This window comes from Podarcis pityusensis (assembly GCF_964106645.2).
Source record: "Podarcis pityusensis genome assembly, chromosome: 6".
NCBI lineage: Eukaryota > Metazoa > Chordata > Lepidosauria > Squamata > Lacertidae > Podarcis > Podarcis pityusensis.
Window position 1 is genome coordinate 2601609 of NC_138030.1, and position 20003 is coordinate 2621611.

The window sequence follows — 20003 nt, forward strand, 5'->3', positions numbered from 1 at the left end:
ATGCGCCAACCCGTTAACGCTCCCAGCTCCGCGTTGGCCCATTGAGAGGCGGCCAGGGAGAGCCCTAACCCCGACCCCGTTCTGAGGGCCGGCCCACATGTCACGGAAGGGCGGCAGTGTGGGTATAATGGTTAGAGTGTCGGGCTAAGGACCCGGGTTCGAATTCCCACTCGGCCGTGGGGACTCACTGGGTGGCCGTGGGCCCTTCACTGCCTCTCGACCTAACCTACCTCGCAGGGTGGTTGTTAGGATGACACGTGGAGGAGGGGGAGAACCAGGGGCGCCACCTGGAGATCATTGGGGGGGGGAAAGGTGGGATATAAATGCAATAAACAAAGGAATTAGGGAGGAAGAGAGAGATAAAGTAGCCCCGCAGCAGCAAACGCGTCGGACTCCCCCTTGCTGCGAACCACGGCTGGTCCTGCGTTCGAATCCTGCTTGCGGGTAAGGGCATCTCTGGGGGGCTGCTTGCTGCAAGGATAGGAGGACGGGGCCTCGCTTGGCCTCATCCAGCTGCCAAGCTCTTCCTAAGGCCTTATGGAGCCTCCCAGTCTAGCCTTTCTGCACCCCCAGGTTCTTAGAATCATTGTACAGTTTATTATATGAAGTCCGTGAAGCCTACAAAGCTTATCATTTGGAAGCGTGCATGCGTGTATGTTGGGCACGGGTGTGGTTGGGGGTGTACCGAGAAATCGTTTGCAACGTTTGCAGGGATATTGGAAAAACTGCTGCAATGAGTTATATGGAAACTCAGGCTAGGGGGACTCGAGGAAGTCATCCAGTAACGATAATTAAATTGGAATTTTAAACAGTTAGGATATATGTTTGTTCGCTTGTCTTTTTTATATTGTAATGTTTTTTATGTTTGTTATAAATTCGGAAAATTAACTAAAATATCTATTGGGGGGGGGGATGAAATGTTTGCAGGGATTGTAACGGTTTTCCACGGGAGAGCCGAGGCAAAGATCGGTTTTGCAGGGTTTTGCAGAGATGTCACCATGCAAAACAGTTACAATCACTGCAAAACCGTCTCTGCCTCAGCTCTCCCCCCACCCCCCTCGCAGTCACAGCCAATTGCCCAACAGCCTGCAAAGCAGCAAGCTCCTCAGACGCTGCAAAAAACATCAAGGGGGTTATTTATTTCAGAGTAGTGGGGTGGGGGGAAATCTTGCCCTGCCCCACCTCTGTGCATGTGTTGCGCATGTTAAGGTGGGTAAGATGCTGCCTAGCTGCCTCTCGAGACATGAAGTTCTTGCTCAAGAGTAAAAGAGCAGATTGCTATGCCCTTAAAGCCAAACCCTACCTCTCTCTTCTGCCTTGCCTTCCCTTTCCCAGACATGAGGTTATTGCTTTTGTGTCCTAATGGGGTAAATGGAAGGAAGAAGATTTAACTTTATGCTCTCCTATGGGAGAGGGCTGCATGGCCATCTATCACGGCTGCTTGAGTTGAGGTTCCTTCATTGCAGGGGGTTGGACTAGATGACCCTCAGAGGTCCCTTCCAACTCTGATTCTGTGATCATCCCAAAGGTGATGCAAGTATTCCCTGTGCTGTGTACTGCCTGGAAAGCTTCAGTTTCCCGTGTGCTCTGAAATGGCTCAGTCCTTGCTTTTATGTGCTGTATTGCTCTTTAAAAAAAAAGAAAGAATTATGGGTTCTTTGACTATGAAAAAATATATACGGATAATAGATTTTCTTTTAGTTTGTCCTAGATTTCCAAAGTCCTATAAGTTGCTCAAATTGTTAGGCAATTGGGCATCTTTTATTTTTAGACCCCTTATCGATCAACTAAATTACATGGTTTCTTTTCATCTTTTAAATATATGGGACACGCCTAACAGTTTTAAAGATGAAAAGGATTCAAATAAAACTTCCCCCCAAATGCAAGTGGGAGCAATTGGTAAACAAAACAAATACACCCCAAGGCTGCAATCCTAAATAGTTATTAAGGAATTGGCCCCATTTGAACACAGTGGTACTTAAGAATGAAAAACTTTAAAAGCCTTAAACCCAGTGAGGTACCTAGGATTAAGTTTCATGTAGCTGTAGAATGATCTGCTTCACTCAAATTTTTCAGTGCAACTAATGGGAATATTTGTTTAGCTATTTTTAAAAGTGCTGACTATGTTTGATGGACACATCTATCTTTAGGCAAGAAGAGGAAAATAGAGGAAATGGATGTGAAACAAGAATGTCTTGGTACCGCTGACCTGGTGGTTTATGGGCTCGCATAGGAAACGTCCGAGCGCGAACTGGAGGAGTTCTTCAGCAGATTTGGAGCAGTTCTCAAGAGTCCAGGTATCTGGCGTAACTACCCTTCCATGAGCCATGACTGGCCAAAGCATCAAAATGTAACTGCTGTTTGTTGTGGTTTCTTAAGAGATATCGCTTCACCCACTGCAAGAACTGTTGAAGTTACCCAAAAATAAATAAATAAATAACCATAAAAAATGGTATCCGAGCCTGGTATAGGGAACAGAAATTTCTTTTTGGGAACAGGATTGTTGAGATACCATTTGCTGCCCTATGACTTTTGTCTTTCTTGGCGCTGGGACTAAGTGGCTGTGGTTCACTTAACTCATAATGGAAACAAGTCTTCGCTTGAGGGCCACTGAAGCAAGGGACTGGGACTGAGCAACCGCATCTGTGTCAGAATTCAGCTCAATTTGTGGTCTTAGTCCATTTCAGTATTGACTTTGGTCAGTGAAGTCATTGTGGTAAAAAAAGAGTTCTGACCTTTTCATGCTGGTAGCTGGGGCTGTTTGTCTAAATCTGAGTCGAGAGAGAGAGAAAGAACCCTGAAAGTTACATGGCTGAGCTGGTTTCTGGGCAGAATTCATGGAGTGGCCCTCTCTCCATTCTCTCCCTCTGTTGCAGCCAGACAGAATGGACAGAGGAGCCTGGGCTCTAGGCTGCAGCTGTTAGCAAGGGAAGATGATGAAAGCAGGATGAAACCTTCCGCTGAAAATCATCAAACATTATTTTTCGCACTGCTTCTTTTTGAAATTCAACCCATGGAATAGCTGGGTAGAATTGGTACGCAATTGGTAGTGCAATGCCATTGTTGTTACAGCCATCTCATCTCTTCTCCTGACCCTAGGTGATGACTGATCCAGTCAGTCGAAGCGGATCAGTCTGGTGAGATTTGCCGACTACGAAGCACAGATGAAAGTCATGGTAGAGAGGCTTGGAGGTGCCACATTCGATCCCAGCTTCTGAAATAGAACCTCAAGGAAGTTTCCTTGCGATTTAAGCCGAAGTGTCACGTTAATCTCTCACAGTGTTTGTTCAGAATCACAGATGAATCCAGAGATGGTTGTTCTTTTTCTCCCCATTTCTCAAAATAAGTAACGGAGGGTCTTCTAAGCTTGACATAAGTTCTGTTTCCAGTGTTTTTACTGCACAGGCACACGGAAATGTGTGAAGTGTTCATAGCAGAAGGGCTTCTGTACAAGAGAGCAGATATGTGTGTACACAACTCTGCATACAGTATGTTGGTTATTAAAACAGCTAGACAAAAACATTTGTATTAATTAAAATCTAAGGACTGCTGCTGCTGCTTCCCAGCAATGACCACCCTGCTGAGAGTCTGAGGGGCCTGCTCCTGCCTCTCTCCACCTGGCCCAGGGCAGGGCCTGACAGGCTTCATAAGGACTGCTGCTGCCCAGCAAGAGGGTACTGCTGCTTCTTTTAAATTGCTTTTAAATTGCTTTTTTAATATAAAAAATTCAATAAATAATAATAATCTTTTGTTCTGCATGGGCACCAGCCAACTTCAGAAGAATTTTCAAATCCAAGGAAGGTGTGCTGGATTGCACCGAAGACATGAATGCAGATGATACCTGTGAGCTTATTTGCTGGTTTGGAGAAGTCACTGATGTCTTTGTTGAATAACCCTTCGGAGGCTTTGCCTTTTGTTACGTTTGCTGGTGATCAGGTATCTATGCAAAGTGCCCTGGTCTTTTGCTGATGTGTGGGCAGCTTATTCTTAAGCATTGTTCATGAAGTTCCTGTTCAGTTCTTATTGTATAGAAAAACTTAAGTGCAGCAGGCTCATGAGTGACAAGACAGACTAATTCTTGTCCTATTGGGTGGGTGGGTGTCATAGAAGCTTTAGCTGAGATTCCAGCATGGCGGGGGGTTGAGCAGGGGCCAGTAGTCAAGGGCAACTGTGTCACACACACACCCAGACACATTGCAGAAGCAAGCTCAACCACCACAGACCCAGATGTGAGTAGGCCATAAAATCCGTGCTATTACCACACAAAAATGACAACGATTTGGTTTGGGGTGGAGAGAAATTTAAGGCACTGCAGGAAATGGGTTGGTAAATTGCTCTCTGAAGCACCTCCCACCCTCTCCTTTAAAAAAGAGCTGAAGGTGAGGTTTTTGGAGAATTTTTCCTATCTATGGTGCAATTGCGTTTGGAATAATACCATGCACAGTTCTGGTGGCCTCACCTCAGAAAGGATGTTGCGGGGTTGGGAAAAAGTTCAGGAAAGAGCAACTGAAATGATCCATGGGATGGAACGCCTCCCCTATGGAGAAAGGTTGTAATCTCCAGGTCTTTTCAGTTTAGAGAAAAGGTAATCTTGCAAGGTTGGTCACTCTTTCCTCTTCTCTTCCTCTGACCTACCCCAGAGCCAGGAAGCAGCAATGCTATGGTGAGCAGGAGAACTCCTGTCACCCTCGTGCAACATAGAGGACGTTACGTCTGCCACGGCTCCCAAGCAGTGTTAGAAACTGGGAAAGAAAAGCACATGAGAAGCACATGCTTTTATGCAACTGTTTGGATGTTTCATTCTTGTTGTAAGTCTCTTTTGAAGAAAGTTCTGTTAGTAAAGTTCCGTTTTTTGGAACCATACTTTTCGGTCAGGATAATTTTTATTCCGAGAGGAGTCAGTTTTTATTCATCCTATTGTTTTGAGCTGCATAGTATTAATACCTGCATTGCAGAATGCTTCAGAGAGGTCTAGCATGCCTAGCAGGTAGCCTCTACTGATATACGCCCAGTGAAAGAGGTTGTGGGAACCAGGTAATGTTTCTGACACTTTGACCACCTAACACACACAAACAAACAGACACACACACACACACACACACACACACACACGTTCAGGAACTGGGATTAAATGGCAAAGCACTGCCTCTTTCCTTGTGCCCACCTACCTCAAACAGCAAGCTTGGAGGAAGGACAGGGTGAGGTTGAAAACTACCAGCTCCTGCTCCTTCTGAAATAATGGCCTCAATAACAGGTGGGAAATGAGGAAGTATAGGTGGGTGGGGAAAGATTCAGATACATGATTTTAACCAGGTCATACTGGTTAAAAAGTCTGGTGGCAAAAGGGAACAGCAGGAACTCTACTGGGATCTAGGGCTTAAAATATGGGATGAGTTTAGAAATCTAATAAAATTCTAAGACTCAAGTTTCCCATCAATGTATGAACACCTTTTCCAAAAGAAAACCTGGGAATGTGAAACAGCATATGAAAAAATGTAAATAAAAACAATGAGGAGGGGAAGGAAGAGGCTTTATTATTATTATTTTACATACAATAAATCCAATTGAATTTTTATTTATTTATTACACATCTTTAGGAGCACTTTTACATTCCTAGACAAGAGAGATGATAACAGATACAAGCTGTAAGATCTATGGACAGAAAAGGAACTATGTACGAGCTATTTCCAAAGGTTTGGGAAGTTTCTCAGAAGACAGTTGCGCCAGTTCACGTTCATTCCACTGGGTACGGTCCCTGTGTGAGACCCACTGAAATAAATGGCTTTGCACCGCTGTGCTGCTCTCATTCATTTCAGCCACACTGGAGTCCTACCCAGTGGATTGGATCTGCGGGGTCAAAGAAGGACAGATTTAAATCAACAAACACCCCATCCTTTCAGGGCTGAGCCACCAACACACAGTACAAAGGTGCTGAGCACCCACCCAGCTGACCAGTGTTACACAGTCATAGGATCATGGATGGCTCTTGCATTAGCTTTTCTGGTGTGTCGGCTGTGCGAGAACAGCACTCATGAGATTTGTGGTTTATTTTTCAACCTCAGTTACATTGCCTAATGCCACAAACAGCAGAAACAAATTTGCAGAGAGATTTATTTAAAGTGATTTTCTGAACATCTTGTGACCAGGTCTACAGATAACAGAAGGGACTCTCCCTAGAAAAGTTTTTGCCAACCTGGTGCCCCTCAGAAGTTCTGAGCTACAGCTCCCAGCTGTGCTGGCTGGGGTCTGGTGGGAGTTGTAGTCCAAACCTCAAGGGCACCACGTTGGTGATGGCCGCGACGCAAAGGTTGGAACAATTCTGAGCAGTGTCCAAGAGTTTCACATAAAGCTTTTAAAGAAATGGCTTCAATGGTCGTGGACCTGAAGGTTTGGGCCCTGGACCTCAAGAGCTACTTTTGCTGAATTATGTTTGGGAGAGAAAAAGCTAATCCAATTATGCAGATCAAAGGAAAGACAAAGACATTGCAAGCTTAGCTCCCACGGTTGCACTTGTCATTTCCTAGGCCTTAATGGGTTTCTCTTTCACGCTGGACCTCAGACAGATCAGCTGTATCAGGATAATTCTGCCAGTTTGTCAGTTTTAGAGAAGAGCCCCCTTGTCAGGAAAGAGGGGAGAGGAGTTAAGAATCACATTATAAACCGAGCACTGAGGGGTCTGTCTGCTCCTGCTTCTCATTCCTCTCTCTTGTATCCTTAACCCAGGGGGTTCTCCAAGCTAGCCTGGATAAACCTTTGAGGCACTGGCCTGCTTACCCGATTCTTACACGCAAAGCATCCCCTAGGATATTCCCCCTCTGGTTCTCCCCTCTGGACGTTTCTCAACAGAAGCCCAATGCAATGGCAGAGCCCACAGATGCACACAGACGCTGTACCTTTGCCTAAACGATTCTTTGGATTCACAACCAGCGCACCTCAGTATCTAAGCCATACAATCCTTTTCTTAAATAACAAAGGGGATCAAAACAACAGAGCTGAACCGGATGGGGGTGGGAGCACTTTGATACCACAAGAGCCAAAGAAAAGAGGCTTTTTGCCAAGCTCACCATGAAAGGGAGGTGGTGCAGGTTCCCTCTGGCCAATGCAACAGCCAGGGGCCAGACAGCTCCACTCCACGGAAGTCATACTTTGAAAACAGAAAAACCGGCCTCATTCCAGAAATGTACTGCCCAGAATCCAAAGCAATGGGGCTTGTTGGAGCAGCTCTGGGCTGGTAGGATGGCCTGTCTGGGTTGTCCTTGCTCGTGTGGGTGAGAAACCATGGAGTCAGTGCAGCTGGAGAGGCCTGCTCAGAGAATGTTTGACATAAGGGCAACAAGGCGAAGGCCATACGCATTTGAGAGTATTCCTATAGCCAAGCAAGTTCTCATACATACCTACATGCACACTCGCACCCACAGCAGGGTCTAGGGAGAGGAGGGCCGTTAAAACATTCAAAGAGGAAGCCGGTGGGGTGGGGAATATTCACAGTACAACAGTCAACAGCAACCCCAAAATAAAATATTAACAACTGAATTCTCAATATACATCAATCTTAAACGTACAAACTGAACCGTAAAACGATACCCGGAGGGGGCACCTTCTTCAGCCTTTTGACCTGGCCCAATTCAGCAGCAACTTGCGCCCCAAACACTGCACAGGGCAGCTCTGGAACTGGGGCGAGGAGAAAGAAGAGACTCTGAAGAAGCAGGACTGTTCTAGCACAAGCCTCGCCACTGGAACGGGCAGTGGTGCCTTCCCCTCGAACTCAAACCTTAAACCCCATTCCCATCCGACAGAAGATTCGGAGCTCAGAACACTTTGAAAGATCCTACCACTTTGGACAAGGTGAGATGCAGCAACTCTGGTCCGAAACCACCCTCTGCTCACAAAAGGAACGTTCTGCGGTGGCCAGGAACTGCTTCGGCTTCCACCCCTCTGCGGCGGAAAGCAGAACCAGCCTTGAGAAGTCACAAAGGCCACGCAGACAGTGGAAGACAATGAAGGAACTGCTGCGTCATTCCCTCAAAGCAGAGGTGCCTGGTGGAGCGCACTGGGAGAAACTGGATGGTGAGCAGAGGAAGAGCGCTAAATGCGGAGCTGGCACCTGGCGCACAGTGCTGACTGTTGCACAGAGTGGACCTTGCCGGTCATGGCTTAAGTCTCTAGGAGCTCCGCCTAGGACAACTCTTGCCAATCTTTGTAAACAGGCAAAGGATTTGTTAAGTTTCTATTGCTTCTGTTCCAGAGGAGAGAGAGAGAGAGCAGGTTTTCAAAGCCCTCCTTCGGCTTGCATTTCTAACAGGAAACACGTCTAAGTAGCTGTGGGGTGCATTTCGCTCTCGGCTCCTCCGTGGGTTGGAGGCACGTCCACCTGTACTCCATCCCACCCCCCAGAAAAACAAAAACCCTTCCAATGGTGCCAGTCTTTCGATGGAAAGAAAGGAAATGGATCTTCTGCCATGGGCGGTCGCTTCTCAGCCTCACTCGATTATTAAGCATCATCAAGTCCCAGATTGCTGGTTCTGCTGAGATGGCTTTGGGCTCCATCCCAAGGGCAGGCAAACCAAGTGCAGCAAGAAGACTGGAAGAGGAAGAGGAGCAGGAGATGGCAAGGTGACAACCCCCCCCCCCCAGGCTTCTTGTTGCATCTAACACTAATGTATTCTCATGCATTTCTGATTTCCTAACTAAAGACTCTTTCCCCTTGGTGACCAAATGCCAGAGGGACATGGAACTCCATCGTGGAGGACGGAAGCCCACCTGGAACACGCCTGGCTGGACAAAAAACAACAACAGTTCAGCTGCAGAGGGGGCCATCGCTTCGTCTCGAAGGGAATCACTTTGGAGCCTGGCCACAGAGTCCTCTCCGAAGGTCCTTTGCTTGCCTCAGCTCTCGGAAGGCAAAGCTGCTGCACAGCCACACCTTAGCAGGGAACTGGTTTTACTTGGGGACCAGCCCACGAGACTGAGGGTAGAGCTGAGACCCAGATGGACTGGACGAAGAGCCACCCGATTTCCTTCCCGTTTTAGGCCTGGAAAACAGAAGAACCCGAAGAATGTGTGACGAACGAAACTTGTCAGGGATACACAAAGGGAAAGCCATTTCGTAGAGCTGAATGATGAATTATTGGCTTCTCGTGGGACAATCTGCTTTAGAATCGGCTTATTACTATTAAACCTTACCGACTACGTTGCTTTGGGATGGCCAGGCTGTTCTGTTTAAGACAGTGGCTCCTCCCCAAAATTGGGCCACCTCCCCCTTGGTTCCATAAACTCACCCCCTGTGTCCCCCACCATACAAAAAAGCAGCATTCGGAACAGAAGTTTTCACAACCCACTAAAGAGGATAGGAGCACAATAAAGTTCAAAGTAGTAACCATTTGCTGCACATTTATTCAAAATCAAATGAAAACCATTTAGTTCCATTAATTCAACAAAAGTGATGAGCTTGATATTGTCATACCTACTTTTCAGAGTCTGATTGTCATCTATACCACCACCAACCCCTTCCACCCCTTGCCTCTTTTGTTTAGTCGTTTAGTTGTGTCCGACTCTTCGTAACCCCATGGACCAGAGCATGCCAGGCACTTCTGTTTTCCACTTGCCTCTTAGCGTCTCCCAAGTAATCCCACTGCTCCCCAGGGAGCAATAATGCCCACTTTGGGAACCACCGTTTTAAGAAAATAACCAGGTTTCCAGCTGACAGTCAAGCAGTTGTTGCAAATAGTTTTCCTTCTATGGATGCTTTTAGAAAAGGGGGCGGCGGCATGCCAAGCCTCTCCCATTTTCTCAAACATTTTAGAAAACCCTTCACCTCTACCAAATACTGCTTACTGTGCAGAAACCATCCCCTCAATTTAAGTAGTCCGGTGCTAACAAATTCAGCCTGAACTTGACTACCCAGGATATGGGCTTCCGGAATTGTGTGTGTGTGTGTGTGTGTGTGTGTGTGTGTGTGTGTGTCTGCTCTCCTTCCAACGACCAGAGCTCACCTGGATTTTGACTTCTTGTTGGATGTACTCTCAAATGTGGAAGCGTCCACTTGTATCTCATCTTCTTCTTGCAAAGCAGCCTCAAGAGCTGCTTGTACTTTGGGGGCAATGGCTGGGCCCTCGTAGTCCCGGGTGGTCCGGCTAGGCATATCCAGTTCCAGCAATACAATGTTTTCTGCCTGAGGGATCAGAACCAGGAGAGTTCAGACAGGCACCTAGGCCCACAAGCCAGCAGACAACTTTATTGCTCACGTGTGCTCTGTTTCGCAGCAGAAATCGGGCGAAGGTTCTCCCAATTGTAGGTAACGAAAGAACAGTCACAGGAACTCAAGTGGATTATACTTCTAAAAGATTGCAGAGATATTTATTAGAAAGCTCAAGCTGTCCACAGCATTTTGAATTCAAAATGACCCCTCACTATAAGTGGAATAGAAATCTCTTTGCTCCCGAAAAAGACGACACACTGAAACGTGTTTGGCATCCTGCATTTTCCAATAGGCGCCTTCATTCCAGCGATAATTTGACAGCTTGCCTCCTTTTTCTGGCTTCCTGGTCCCCCTGGCCCCAACCCATACTCTTCCTGCTCAGTAAGGCTGTATTACTTATTTATAGGAGGCCATCAGTATGCTGGGCATTTTGCAGAGAACAAGAGGCCAGGTCCCTTTTGTTTTAAGTCCTCAGCCAAGCAGAGGGCTTTGCTTTAGGAAACATGTTTTGCTATGCAGAGAGTTGGATGGCGGGTATTGCAGGAAGCTGGGTCTCAGTGTCTCTTTGTTAACTTGAGGTGGGGATTTCTTCCACAGCATCACAACACGGAGACGGTTAGCAGGGGGCTGAGTTGACCCACTGGTCGATAGCTTGGGCTATACTTTACCCATAAGGTAAAGGTAAAGGGACCCCTGACCATTAGATCCAGTCGCAGATGACTCTGGGGTTGCGGCGCTCATCTCGCTTTATTGGCCGAGGGAGCCGGCGTACAGCTTCCGGGTCATGTGGCCAGCATGACTAAGCTGCTTCTGGCGAACCAGAGCAGCGCACGGAAATGCCGTTTACCTTCCCGCCGGAGCGGTACCTATTTATCTACTTGCACTTTGACATGCTTTCAAACTGCTAGGTTGGCAGGAGCAGGGACCGAGCAACGGGAGCTTACCCCATTGCAGGGATTTGAACCGCCAACCTTCTGATCGGCAAGTCCTAGGCTCTGTGGTTTAACCCACAGCACCACCCGCGGGCCTGTATACTTTACCCATGGGCTCCTCCAATTTTACTATTTAGATATGTTATGTAAACTGTACTAACAGAGGACAGGGAATTAATGTAACATCACTTAACTGCTGCCAGAATTAATATTTGTCAAAACTGTGGGGGAAATGAGAACGCCATCCACAAGAGAATGGCTAACTAACATCTGGGACAAAGTATGCATGGTTAAGCTTGCATATATGGTGAGAACCAGAGAGAGTCGACAACAGTATTGAGAAATGGAGTCTTTTCACAATGTACTGGAGTAATAAGGTACACGATAATTTAAACCTATTTGTATTACTTGGAATCTTCTGGTATTATTTTTATATATTTTTTATATTTGTTTTTGGAGTTTTGGAGCAGAAATGTGTTCCTGTATGTTTAGTCTGAGATATCCCCTTCTAATTTAGTTTTATTTTATTTGGCACCTGTCCTTATACTTTGTGATAAATAAGATAAATAATAATTTTTAAAGAGAGCCTGGCTCTCCTACTGGAGGACAACCAAATACTGCATACGTTAAAAATTTACAGACGAAAATGTTTCCTGTGGAAGGGAAATGACGGCTTCCCCACCCCTGACATAGAGGCCTGTTGTGAATTGTCATGCTGCATCAGGAACCAAACAAACAGCATGACTAACAGGGAATTTTCTTGATGAAAAGTAGCAATTGGTGCCTCAGTGAAGCCCTGCAACCCTGGGCACAATGCTGAGATGCACCTCTGGTTATGGGTGCAGACATGGCGCTCTTCCCGAAGACAAAAGCTATGCCCCTGTGTGGCACAAGCAGCCACCCTCCCAGCCCCCGGCCACTGCAACACTGCGCAGCGTAGAGAGCGAAAGGTGACTTTTACTTCGAAGTGCTTCTTTTTGCATGGTGTAAACCTCCTGCCCAAACCTTTTAGCACCTCAGGTCTTTGAATTTGAATTTTATTATTACAGTCACAGACCAGCTCCGGGTCACCCACAACATCAGGAAAATCACAAAACAACAGGAATACACCGAATTGCAATCGGCCACAACAGAGACAATTGAGATATAGCAGCAGTTTAAAAATTTATCAAACGTACCAGCCAATTTAGGGGGGTGGGCATTTTCTTTCTCCATGTTTCCTGCTAAGGAGTTAATGTAGAAGCTGAATACAGTAGGCGCAAGGACGCAGCCTTGTTTAACACCATGGGAGGTTTGGATTTCCTTGGATAAATGGCCCTGTCGGTCACACCTAACCCGGACCCGAGTGTTTTCGTATAAACTGCAGATAAGACACAGTAGATGTCTGTCTATGCTTGAGGCGCTTAGTTTTCCCCAAAGCCTATCTCGGGATACTAAATCGAAGGCAGATTTAAAATCTATGAAAGCTGCGTAGAGGGATTCTCCTTTTCTTGAGGTGTATTTTTCCACAAGATGTTGGAGTCCTAGGCCTTGGTCTAAAGTTGACCAGTTTGCCCTGAAAGCAGCTTGTGCTTCTGTAAGGACAGTTCTCGCTGCATCCAATTCTCAAGTTTATTACATAAGTGGGCAGCATATAGTTTACTGATAATGCTTAGGAGACTAATCGGCCTGAAATTAGCAGGGTCCGATCTCAGGTCTTTTGTATTTGGGGAGATGGCGAGCTTCTCCCACGAGGAACCTTCCACACCATTCATGATTTTATGCAGATCTGAGCATGAGCTTACCCTGTACCGGGCTTCTGGGCGAACCATCATGGACATCTTAGCATGCTGGCTCAGCGGCCTCTTGTATCCCACAGCTGACACCGGCCTCTTCATCATCTGTTGATTCCTGGCGAGGGAAAAGGACATCAAGCCCACTGCAGGAACCAGCCCCCTTCCCTCCACAAGCGGCCCAACTTCGGACCCACTGAGTCTCTCCAACCAGCCTGCAATTGCTGCGTCAGGAAAATCTTGGAAGGGACCCCGAAGCTCATCCAGTCCAACCCCCTGCAATGCAGGAATCTCAGCTAAAGCATCCGTGGCAGATGGCCACCCAACCTCCAAGGAGGGAGAGTCCTAGGTGCTACTGTGCCACTCCTGGCTGCCAGGCTACATGACGGCAGCTGCTTGACAAGCCCAGGGCCAGCGCCATCAGGAAACCTTCAGACTGGTCTTGGTCGCTAGGAGCTACCATGAGAACAAGGGAAACGGGGATGTTCTGGGGAGAAGAGGAGTGCCTGTCCCACAATTTAACTGGGAACTGCAGGAGTAGGAACAGACAGATGTGTGGATGCTGCCACTGGTTTGAAAACTTCCATAGCCAGAGTTCTCTCTGAGACCACGCCTGAGCTGTAGTCGTTTGAAAAAATGACAATGTAAGCGCTTCCGTCAGGAGGGATTGCCTCTCTTTCATTCAAATGCACACTTTAAATATCAGAACAACTTTTCCCACAAGGATTATTATGGGAAGGGCCTAATCTGCTCAGTTGTAGAGGACCTGGCTTTTAACGTTTGACGTTTTGTTTTGTTTTTATGAATTCTGTAAGTCACCCAGAGTGGCTGGGGAAACCCAGTCAGATGGGTGGGATATAAATAAAAATTATTACAATCGTACCTTGGATCTCAAACGCTTTGCGACTCAGACGTTTTGGCTCCCAAATGCCACAAACCCGGAAGTGAGTGTTCCGGTTTGTGAATGTTCTTTGGAACCCGAACGTCTGACGCGGCTTCTGATTGAGTGCAGGAAGCTCCTGCAGCCAATGAGAAGCTGCGCCTTGGTTGTCGAATGTTTTTGGAAGTCGGACTGCTGGAACGGATACCGCTTGACAACCAAGGTATGACTGTATTATTATTATTATTATTATTATTATTATTATTATTATTATTGGCTCCCAGTACGTTTCTGAGCACAATTCAAAGTGTTGGTGCTGACCTTTAAAGCCCTAAACGGCTTCGGTCCAGTATACCCGAAGGAGCATCTCCACCCCCATCGTTCTGCCCGGACACTGAGGTCCAGCGCTGAGGGCCTTCTGGCAGTTCCCTCGCTGCAAGAAGCCAAGTTACAGGCAATCAGGCAGAGGGCCTTCTCGGTAGTGGCACCCGCCCTATGGAACTCCCTCCCACCAGATGTCAAAGAGAACAACAACTACCAGACTTTTAGAAGACATCTGAAGCAGCCCTGTTTAGGGAAGCTTTTAATGTTTAATAGGTTATTGCATTTTAGTGTTTTGTTGGAAGCCGCCCAGAGTGGCTGGGGAAACCCAGCCAGATGGGCGGGGTATAAATAATAAATAATAATAATAATAATAATTATTATTATTATTATTATTATTACCTGCTTGGCATGCAGAAGGTTCCAGGTTCAGTCCCTGGCAACATCTCCAGTTGGGTTTGGGAATGCCCCTGCAGAGTTGCTGTCAGCCAGTGTAGACAGTACTGAAACAGATGGACCAATGGTCCAGCTTGATACACATGTCCTATGTTCCTCAATGCTGTTTAGCTACTGCAATCCTCCACCACAAACACAACTAGTCTGTTTAAAATATAACTATTCTTTATGGTCCAGATGTATGGAAGTGAGAGCTGGACCATAAAGAAGGCTGATTGCCGAAGAATTGATGCTTTTGAATTATGATGCTGGAGGAGACTCTTGAGAGTCCCATGGACTGCAAGAAGATCAAACTTCTCCATTCTTAAGGAAATCAGCCCTGAGTTCTCACTGGAAGGACAGATCCTGAAGCTGAGGCTCCAAGACTTTGGCCACCTCATGAGGAGAGAAGACTCACTGGAAAAGACCCTGATGTTGGGAAAGATGGAGGGCACAAGGAGAAGGGGACGACAGAGCGCGATATGGTTGGACAGTGTCCTTGAAGCTGCCAGCATGAGTTTGACCAACCTGCGGGAGGCAGTGGAAGACAGGAATGCCTGGCATGCTCTGGTCCAGGGGGTCACGAAGAGCATCTTAAAAAAGCATCTTAAAAAGCATCTTAAAAAGCAGAGACATCACCTTGCCGACAAAGGTCCGTATAGTTAAAGCTATGGTTTTCCCAGTAGTGATGCATGGAAGTGAGAGATGGACCATAAAGAAGGCTGATTGCCAAAGAATTGATGCTTTTGAATTATGGTGCTGGAGGAGACTCTTGAGAGTCCCATGGACTGCAAGAATATCAAACCTATCCATTCTTGAGGAAATCAGCCCTGAGTGTTCACTGGAAGGACAGATAGTGAAGCTGAAGCTCCAATACTTTGGCCACCTCATGAGAAGAGAAGACTCCCTGGAAAAGACCCTGATGCTGGGAAAGATGGAGGGCACAAGGAGAAGGGGACGACAGAGCGCGATATGGTTGGACAGTGTCCTTGAAGCTGCCAGCATGAGTTTGACCAAACTGCGGGAGGCAGTGGAATACAGGAGGGCCTGGCGTGCTCTGGTCCAGGGGGTCACGAAGAGTCGGACACGACTAAACGACTAAACAACAATTCTGCCCTTATTATATGAATGCTTATCCCCATGAAAAAAGAGCAGGAATCCAAGCGTGCCTATGTTTTCGCTGGCAGTTATGTTTGTGCAAGCACAGGCATGTCCTCCAGCCGGACATTAACACACAAACCGGTATTGCCGCGTGTCTCCCTCAACCTGGCAATGGCAGAGCTGTCCCCTAGCCATCTACTCTGCTTGCTTTTCCTATGAGGTGTACCCTGCACAAAAGACGGGAGGGAAGATTTTGCTTTCCTTGTCGGTCAGCAGATCTAAATTTGCTAACGGAGGCTTTATATAGCAAAGCTGTGTCAGCAGTTTCCCAACGCTGATCCTGGAGACACTTTATACTTGAAAGGAACGGGCCCAGGAAGAGATCTCTCGATTAATATATTCTTTGTTCATTACAAACACCATGCCGGAAGAGCTTTGTGTAGAAATTTGGAAATCTCCAGGGTGAGATATGCCGCCAGATGCGACTTCTCAGCCTGCTCCTTTCCATCTGTCCTCAACCTTGGGCCCTGCCTTGATTTTATCTTGCAGCATGTGGATTAACATCCCAGCTGGGAGGATGAACATCAATGTGCAATGCAATGCCGTTACTGTACTAGGTCCAGCACACGGTATTTTGCTGCCTTAAGAGGCAGCACTTGGCAATCCAATGGTTTCCTTCTCCTGACCCTTTGCAAGTTGCACTTGCAGAGGATTCTGGCGATACAGAAATCCATGAAGGGTAAAAGAGACTTTCAGAGGCAAAATGCCTCTCAGAACTAATTGCTGAGGATCAAGGTCCTTGTATTCATTTTCAACTTAGGTCCAGGGGCCTCAGGGATCACCTGAGCCCTTCTTTCCCTGCTCAGTCACTGAGATTCAAGAGTGTCGTTGGTCATCCTACAAGTCCTTTGGAACTCACTGCCACTAGAGATTCAGCAGACGCCTTCTGTGCTAACTTTTAAATGCCTGCTGCAAACATTTCTGTTCTGTTGCCTTATGTAGGCAAAAATATGAGCTTCCACAATGGTTAATTGATGTCTGCTTTTTAACTTTTTATGTTTTTTATTTTATCTTTTGATTTCTGTAAACTGCTTTGACGCAGCAGTACACAAATATTTGTCTAAATAGAAAAATACATTAGCAAGCTCTGAGCTAAATTCCCGCTTTTAGGCAGCTGGGGACACAACTCCATGTTGCATCTGCAGCGTTCAAGTAGCGGTAGTTACATCACAATATCTTTCATATAACATCTAAGGCTGCAGCGACCGCCTTGCAGGATCAGAAGCAGAGCTGCTGCCAGCCAGAGTCCTGCCTCAATCAACCTGAGCTGCAGAATGGTGGCGTTGTGATCGTTGGGGCTGGAAAAGAAGGAGGGGAGCAGAAAGTCCGCTGCCCTTGGGTGAGCCACCAACTGAGAAAAATGGAGCTAAGCTTGGATTTCAAGTCCAGAGCTGCAGGGAACGGGCCGGATGAACTGAAAATCTAAAGAGATAATGGAGGGTGTGTCCCCATTTCCCCAAACCCTACAGCCCAGCTCAAGGGGGCCGCCAACTCACTCCAAGCGGGTGATGGGGTGTAGTTTCCATTGGTCCTCCTCCTCATCGAAGAACGACCTGTTCATGATCTTGTTTTTCTCCTCCAAGGGAATAAAGTTCTCGATAATCAGGTGCCTGCGGAGATCGAGAAAGGTAATGTTGCAAGCACGCTCCAAGCAGCCTCAGTAAAAGGGAAATATTCGCTTTTCATTCCTGGCCAGCAGACAGCTTGCTCTGCAGGCCATTCCCAAGCCCTCGAGAGCAACGCACAGCTGGCTGAAAACCTACTTGAGCTTCAGCTCCCGTGTGAGCTCATTCTGGGTTTGCTCCAGCTCCTGGCGTTCTTTGATGTGCTCCTCTTGAAGGTCGTGGATTTCAGCCTTCACGGCTTGCAGCTTGGAAAAGAGCTGAAAGAGAGAGCCAGAGTCATGGGCTACAGCACAAACCGCCAAGCCTACTATCTCTGCCTCATGAGCAAGCGGGCCAGTTCTTGCACGGCTCCCGGTCACTTCAAAAGGATTTGTGCAGCGAAACCTCTTGGTGGATTGTGTCCCACAATGGTATACCGTAAGCTCAAGTTTTTATTAAAAATAAAGGGCAGAGGCTGCTCAGTCCAGCTGCCTTCTAATTATTATTATTATTATTATTATTATTATTATTATTATTATTATTTATACCCCGCCCTTCCGGTTCAAAAACCGGGCTCAGGGTGGCTAACAACAAATTTAAAACAATTATAAAAGCAGCATAAAATACAGTATAAAAACATGAATAACAATAAAATTCAAAAATCAGTTAGATAATCCCCAGGGCTAGCTGGCTGAATTGGTCCTACTTGGGCCAGCGAGGGTAGAATTAGCTGTGGGATCTCAGAGCAGGTGATCTTCATAAAAGGGGATGGGAAGGGAAGAGAAGGTAAATAAAAGATCAGGCTGAATTCAAAATAAAGGCCAGGCGGAATAGCTCTGTCTTACAGGCATTGTGGAAGGAGGTTAAATCCTGCAGGGCCCTGGTCTCATGGAAGAGAGCAGTCCACCAGGTCGGAGCCACCAGTGAGAAGGCCCTGGCCCTGGTGGAGGATAGTCTGACTTCCTTAGGGCCCGGGACCTCTAAACTATGGTTATTCATGGACCTTAAGGTCCTCTGCGGGGCAGACCAGGAGATAAGGGTTTTTCCTTAGGAATTAGGCATGCAGAAATATTGGTGAAAAGCGAATCTCTGAAACTGGGGGTGGGGAAGACTTTTCAGCCCAAGGGGCCGTCTTCCCTTCAGGGCAAGCTTGCGAGGGCCACGTACAAGTGGAGGGCGGGGCCAGAGGTAAAGTGGGTGGAGCAACAAATGCAAATGTCACCTTTGTACAGTAGGCTAGTTTCTGCAAGCCCTCTCTGCCCTCCATTCAGACAAGCAGGAGGTAATATAAGAGGACACATTTCAGCTTGGCTAAAACACTCAAGGATCCAAGCAGGCGAAGGGTCAGCGAAGGGTGTGGTTTAGGGACAGTCCCAAGGGCTTGGTAACGAAGTCTGGAGGGCCACAGTTGGATTTCAGGCCTGAGGTTCCCCAGCCCTGTCTGAAACCAACCTAGCAAAATATTAATTCTATTGCAAAATAAAAAAAATCAAGGTAGTACATGACTACATAGCATCACAACCGATTACGTATAATAATTATGGCTCATAGAACTAGTTAGAACCTGTAAAATTACAACAGCTTACCAGGTCATGCAAGTGGAGAATTTTCCAGCCGAAAACTCTGAATTTTAACATGCATCTGTCAAAAAGCTTTGCATCTCCCCCAAGGTCAAAGGGAACCGCTGGGCCTTATTCTTCATGGGGAGATGCAAGCTGTGCCTGGTTTGGGTGGGGGGAAATTCAGGGGGTTTGATCCATTCCGACTCCTTTGAGACAATTAACTATTGCCTGCCCTAAAAGCGCAGAGAAAACTGTCACATCTTAGTGCCTTGAAGACAGGAAGCCCAGTTCTGGACTCGGCCACATCCATGCTAATTTCCAGAGCTCACATACAGTACCTGTACATACCTGCCAGCCCACCTCTAGGGAGGCCACTCACCTTTTTCAGTTTTTTAGTCTTGATATCCACTTCCTGCTGCAGGGAGCTGTAGGTCTCCTTCAGCTCCAAGGTCTCCTCGTCCCGGCTCTCCATCTGCTGTTGGATTTCTCGCTCTCGTCGTTTCTGCGGGAGACAACAAAGATGACTTTTTTGGGGGGCCTGGAGTTCAGCGCTGTCAGGGTACATGCCAATCATTCGCAGGGGGTGAGAGAATTTACACAAGGCGTTACCAATCAATGCTGTGCATTTTTGAAGGGTTTTATTCTGAAAGTTCACTTTGTTCCAAATAATTTTAAGGGGAAATATTGTGAGGCTCAAGAAGCCTGAACTTCGTCTGGAATTGCTGAAAGGCTTACTGGTGACCTTGGAACAGACTTGCAGACTGACCCCAAACCATGTTTACTATGCACTACTAGATTCAATGGGCTCGTTTCCAAGTACCTGTGCACTGGACTGCAGCCACAGAGTGGTTTTCAATGTGGCAGTAAGAGGTGGATCTGTGAGCAGAATGAGGTCCACTTGCATAATAGGATTTCCCTTCTCTCCTCCTACTAAACCTGTTTTTGGTTTTCCACCAAACACCATAGCAGATTCAGGGGACATGTAGGGCAGAGAGAGGGGTGTCCTGTTGCATAGGAAGACTTTGTTCTGCTTGTGCATCAACTGAGACAAATCCCACCCCTACATTCTAAGTCAGGGGTAGGCAACCTAAGGCCCAGGGGCCGGATCCAGCCCAATCGCCTTCTAAATCCGGCCTGC

At 46.9% G+C, this 20003-nt stretch overlaps 1 protein-coding gene and 1 long non-coding RNA gene across 3 annotated transcripts in view; one reads left to right on the forward strand and one right to left on the reverse strand.

Moving 5' to 3' along the window:
- Nucleotides 1–6: 6 nt before the first annotated feature.
- LOC308480242 lies at nt 7–4863 on the forward strand. Of its 2 annotated transcripts, XR_013987937.1 has the most exons (5): nt 7–444; nt 2151–2297; nt 3100–3674; nt 3769–3936; nt 4641–4863. It is a non-coding gene; the product is annotated as an uncharacterized lncRNA (long non-coding RNA). The 2 variants fall into 2 exon arrangements; XR_013987936.1 differs by having other exon boundaries at nt 3100–3936.
- A 646-nt stretch (nt 4864–5509) lies between these two features.
- The window catches only part of KIF3B (kinesin family member 3B), a 30370-nt gene continuing 15876 nt past the window's right edge, over nt 5510–20003 (reverse strand). Inside the window, exons 4-9 of the mRNA XM_081011144.1 lie at nt 19245–19367; nt 17463–17581; nt 17196–17309; nt 12915–13020; nt 9993–10171; nt 5510–9032 (exon numbers count right to left, since the gene is read on the reverse strand). Of these exons, the coding sequence (XP_080867270.1) occupies nt 8942–9032; nt 9993–10171; nt 12915–13020; nt 17196–17309; nt 17463–17581; nt 19245–19367 (732 nt within the window). The 3' untranslated portion in view covers nt 5510–8941. The remainder of the gene's footprint in view (nt 9033–9992; nt 10172–12914; nt 13021–17195; nt 17310–17462; nt 17582–19244; nt 19368–20003) is intronic.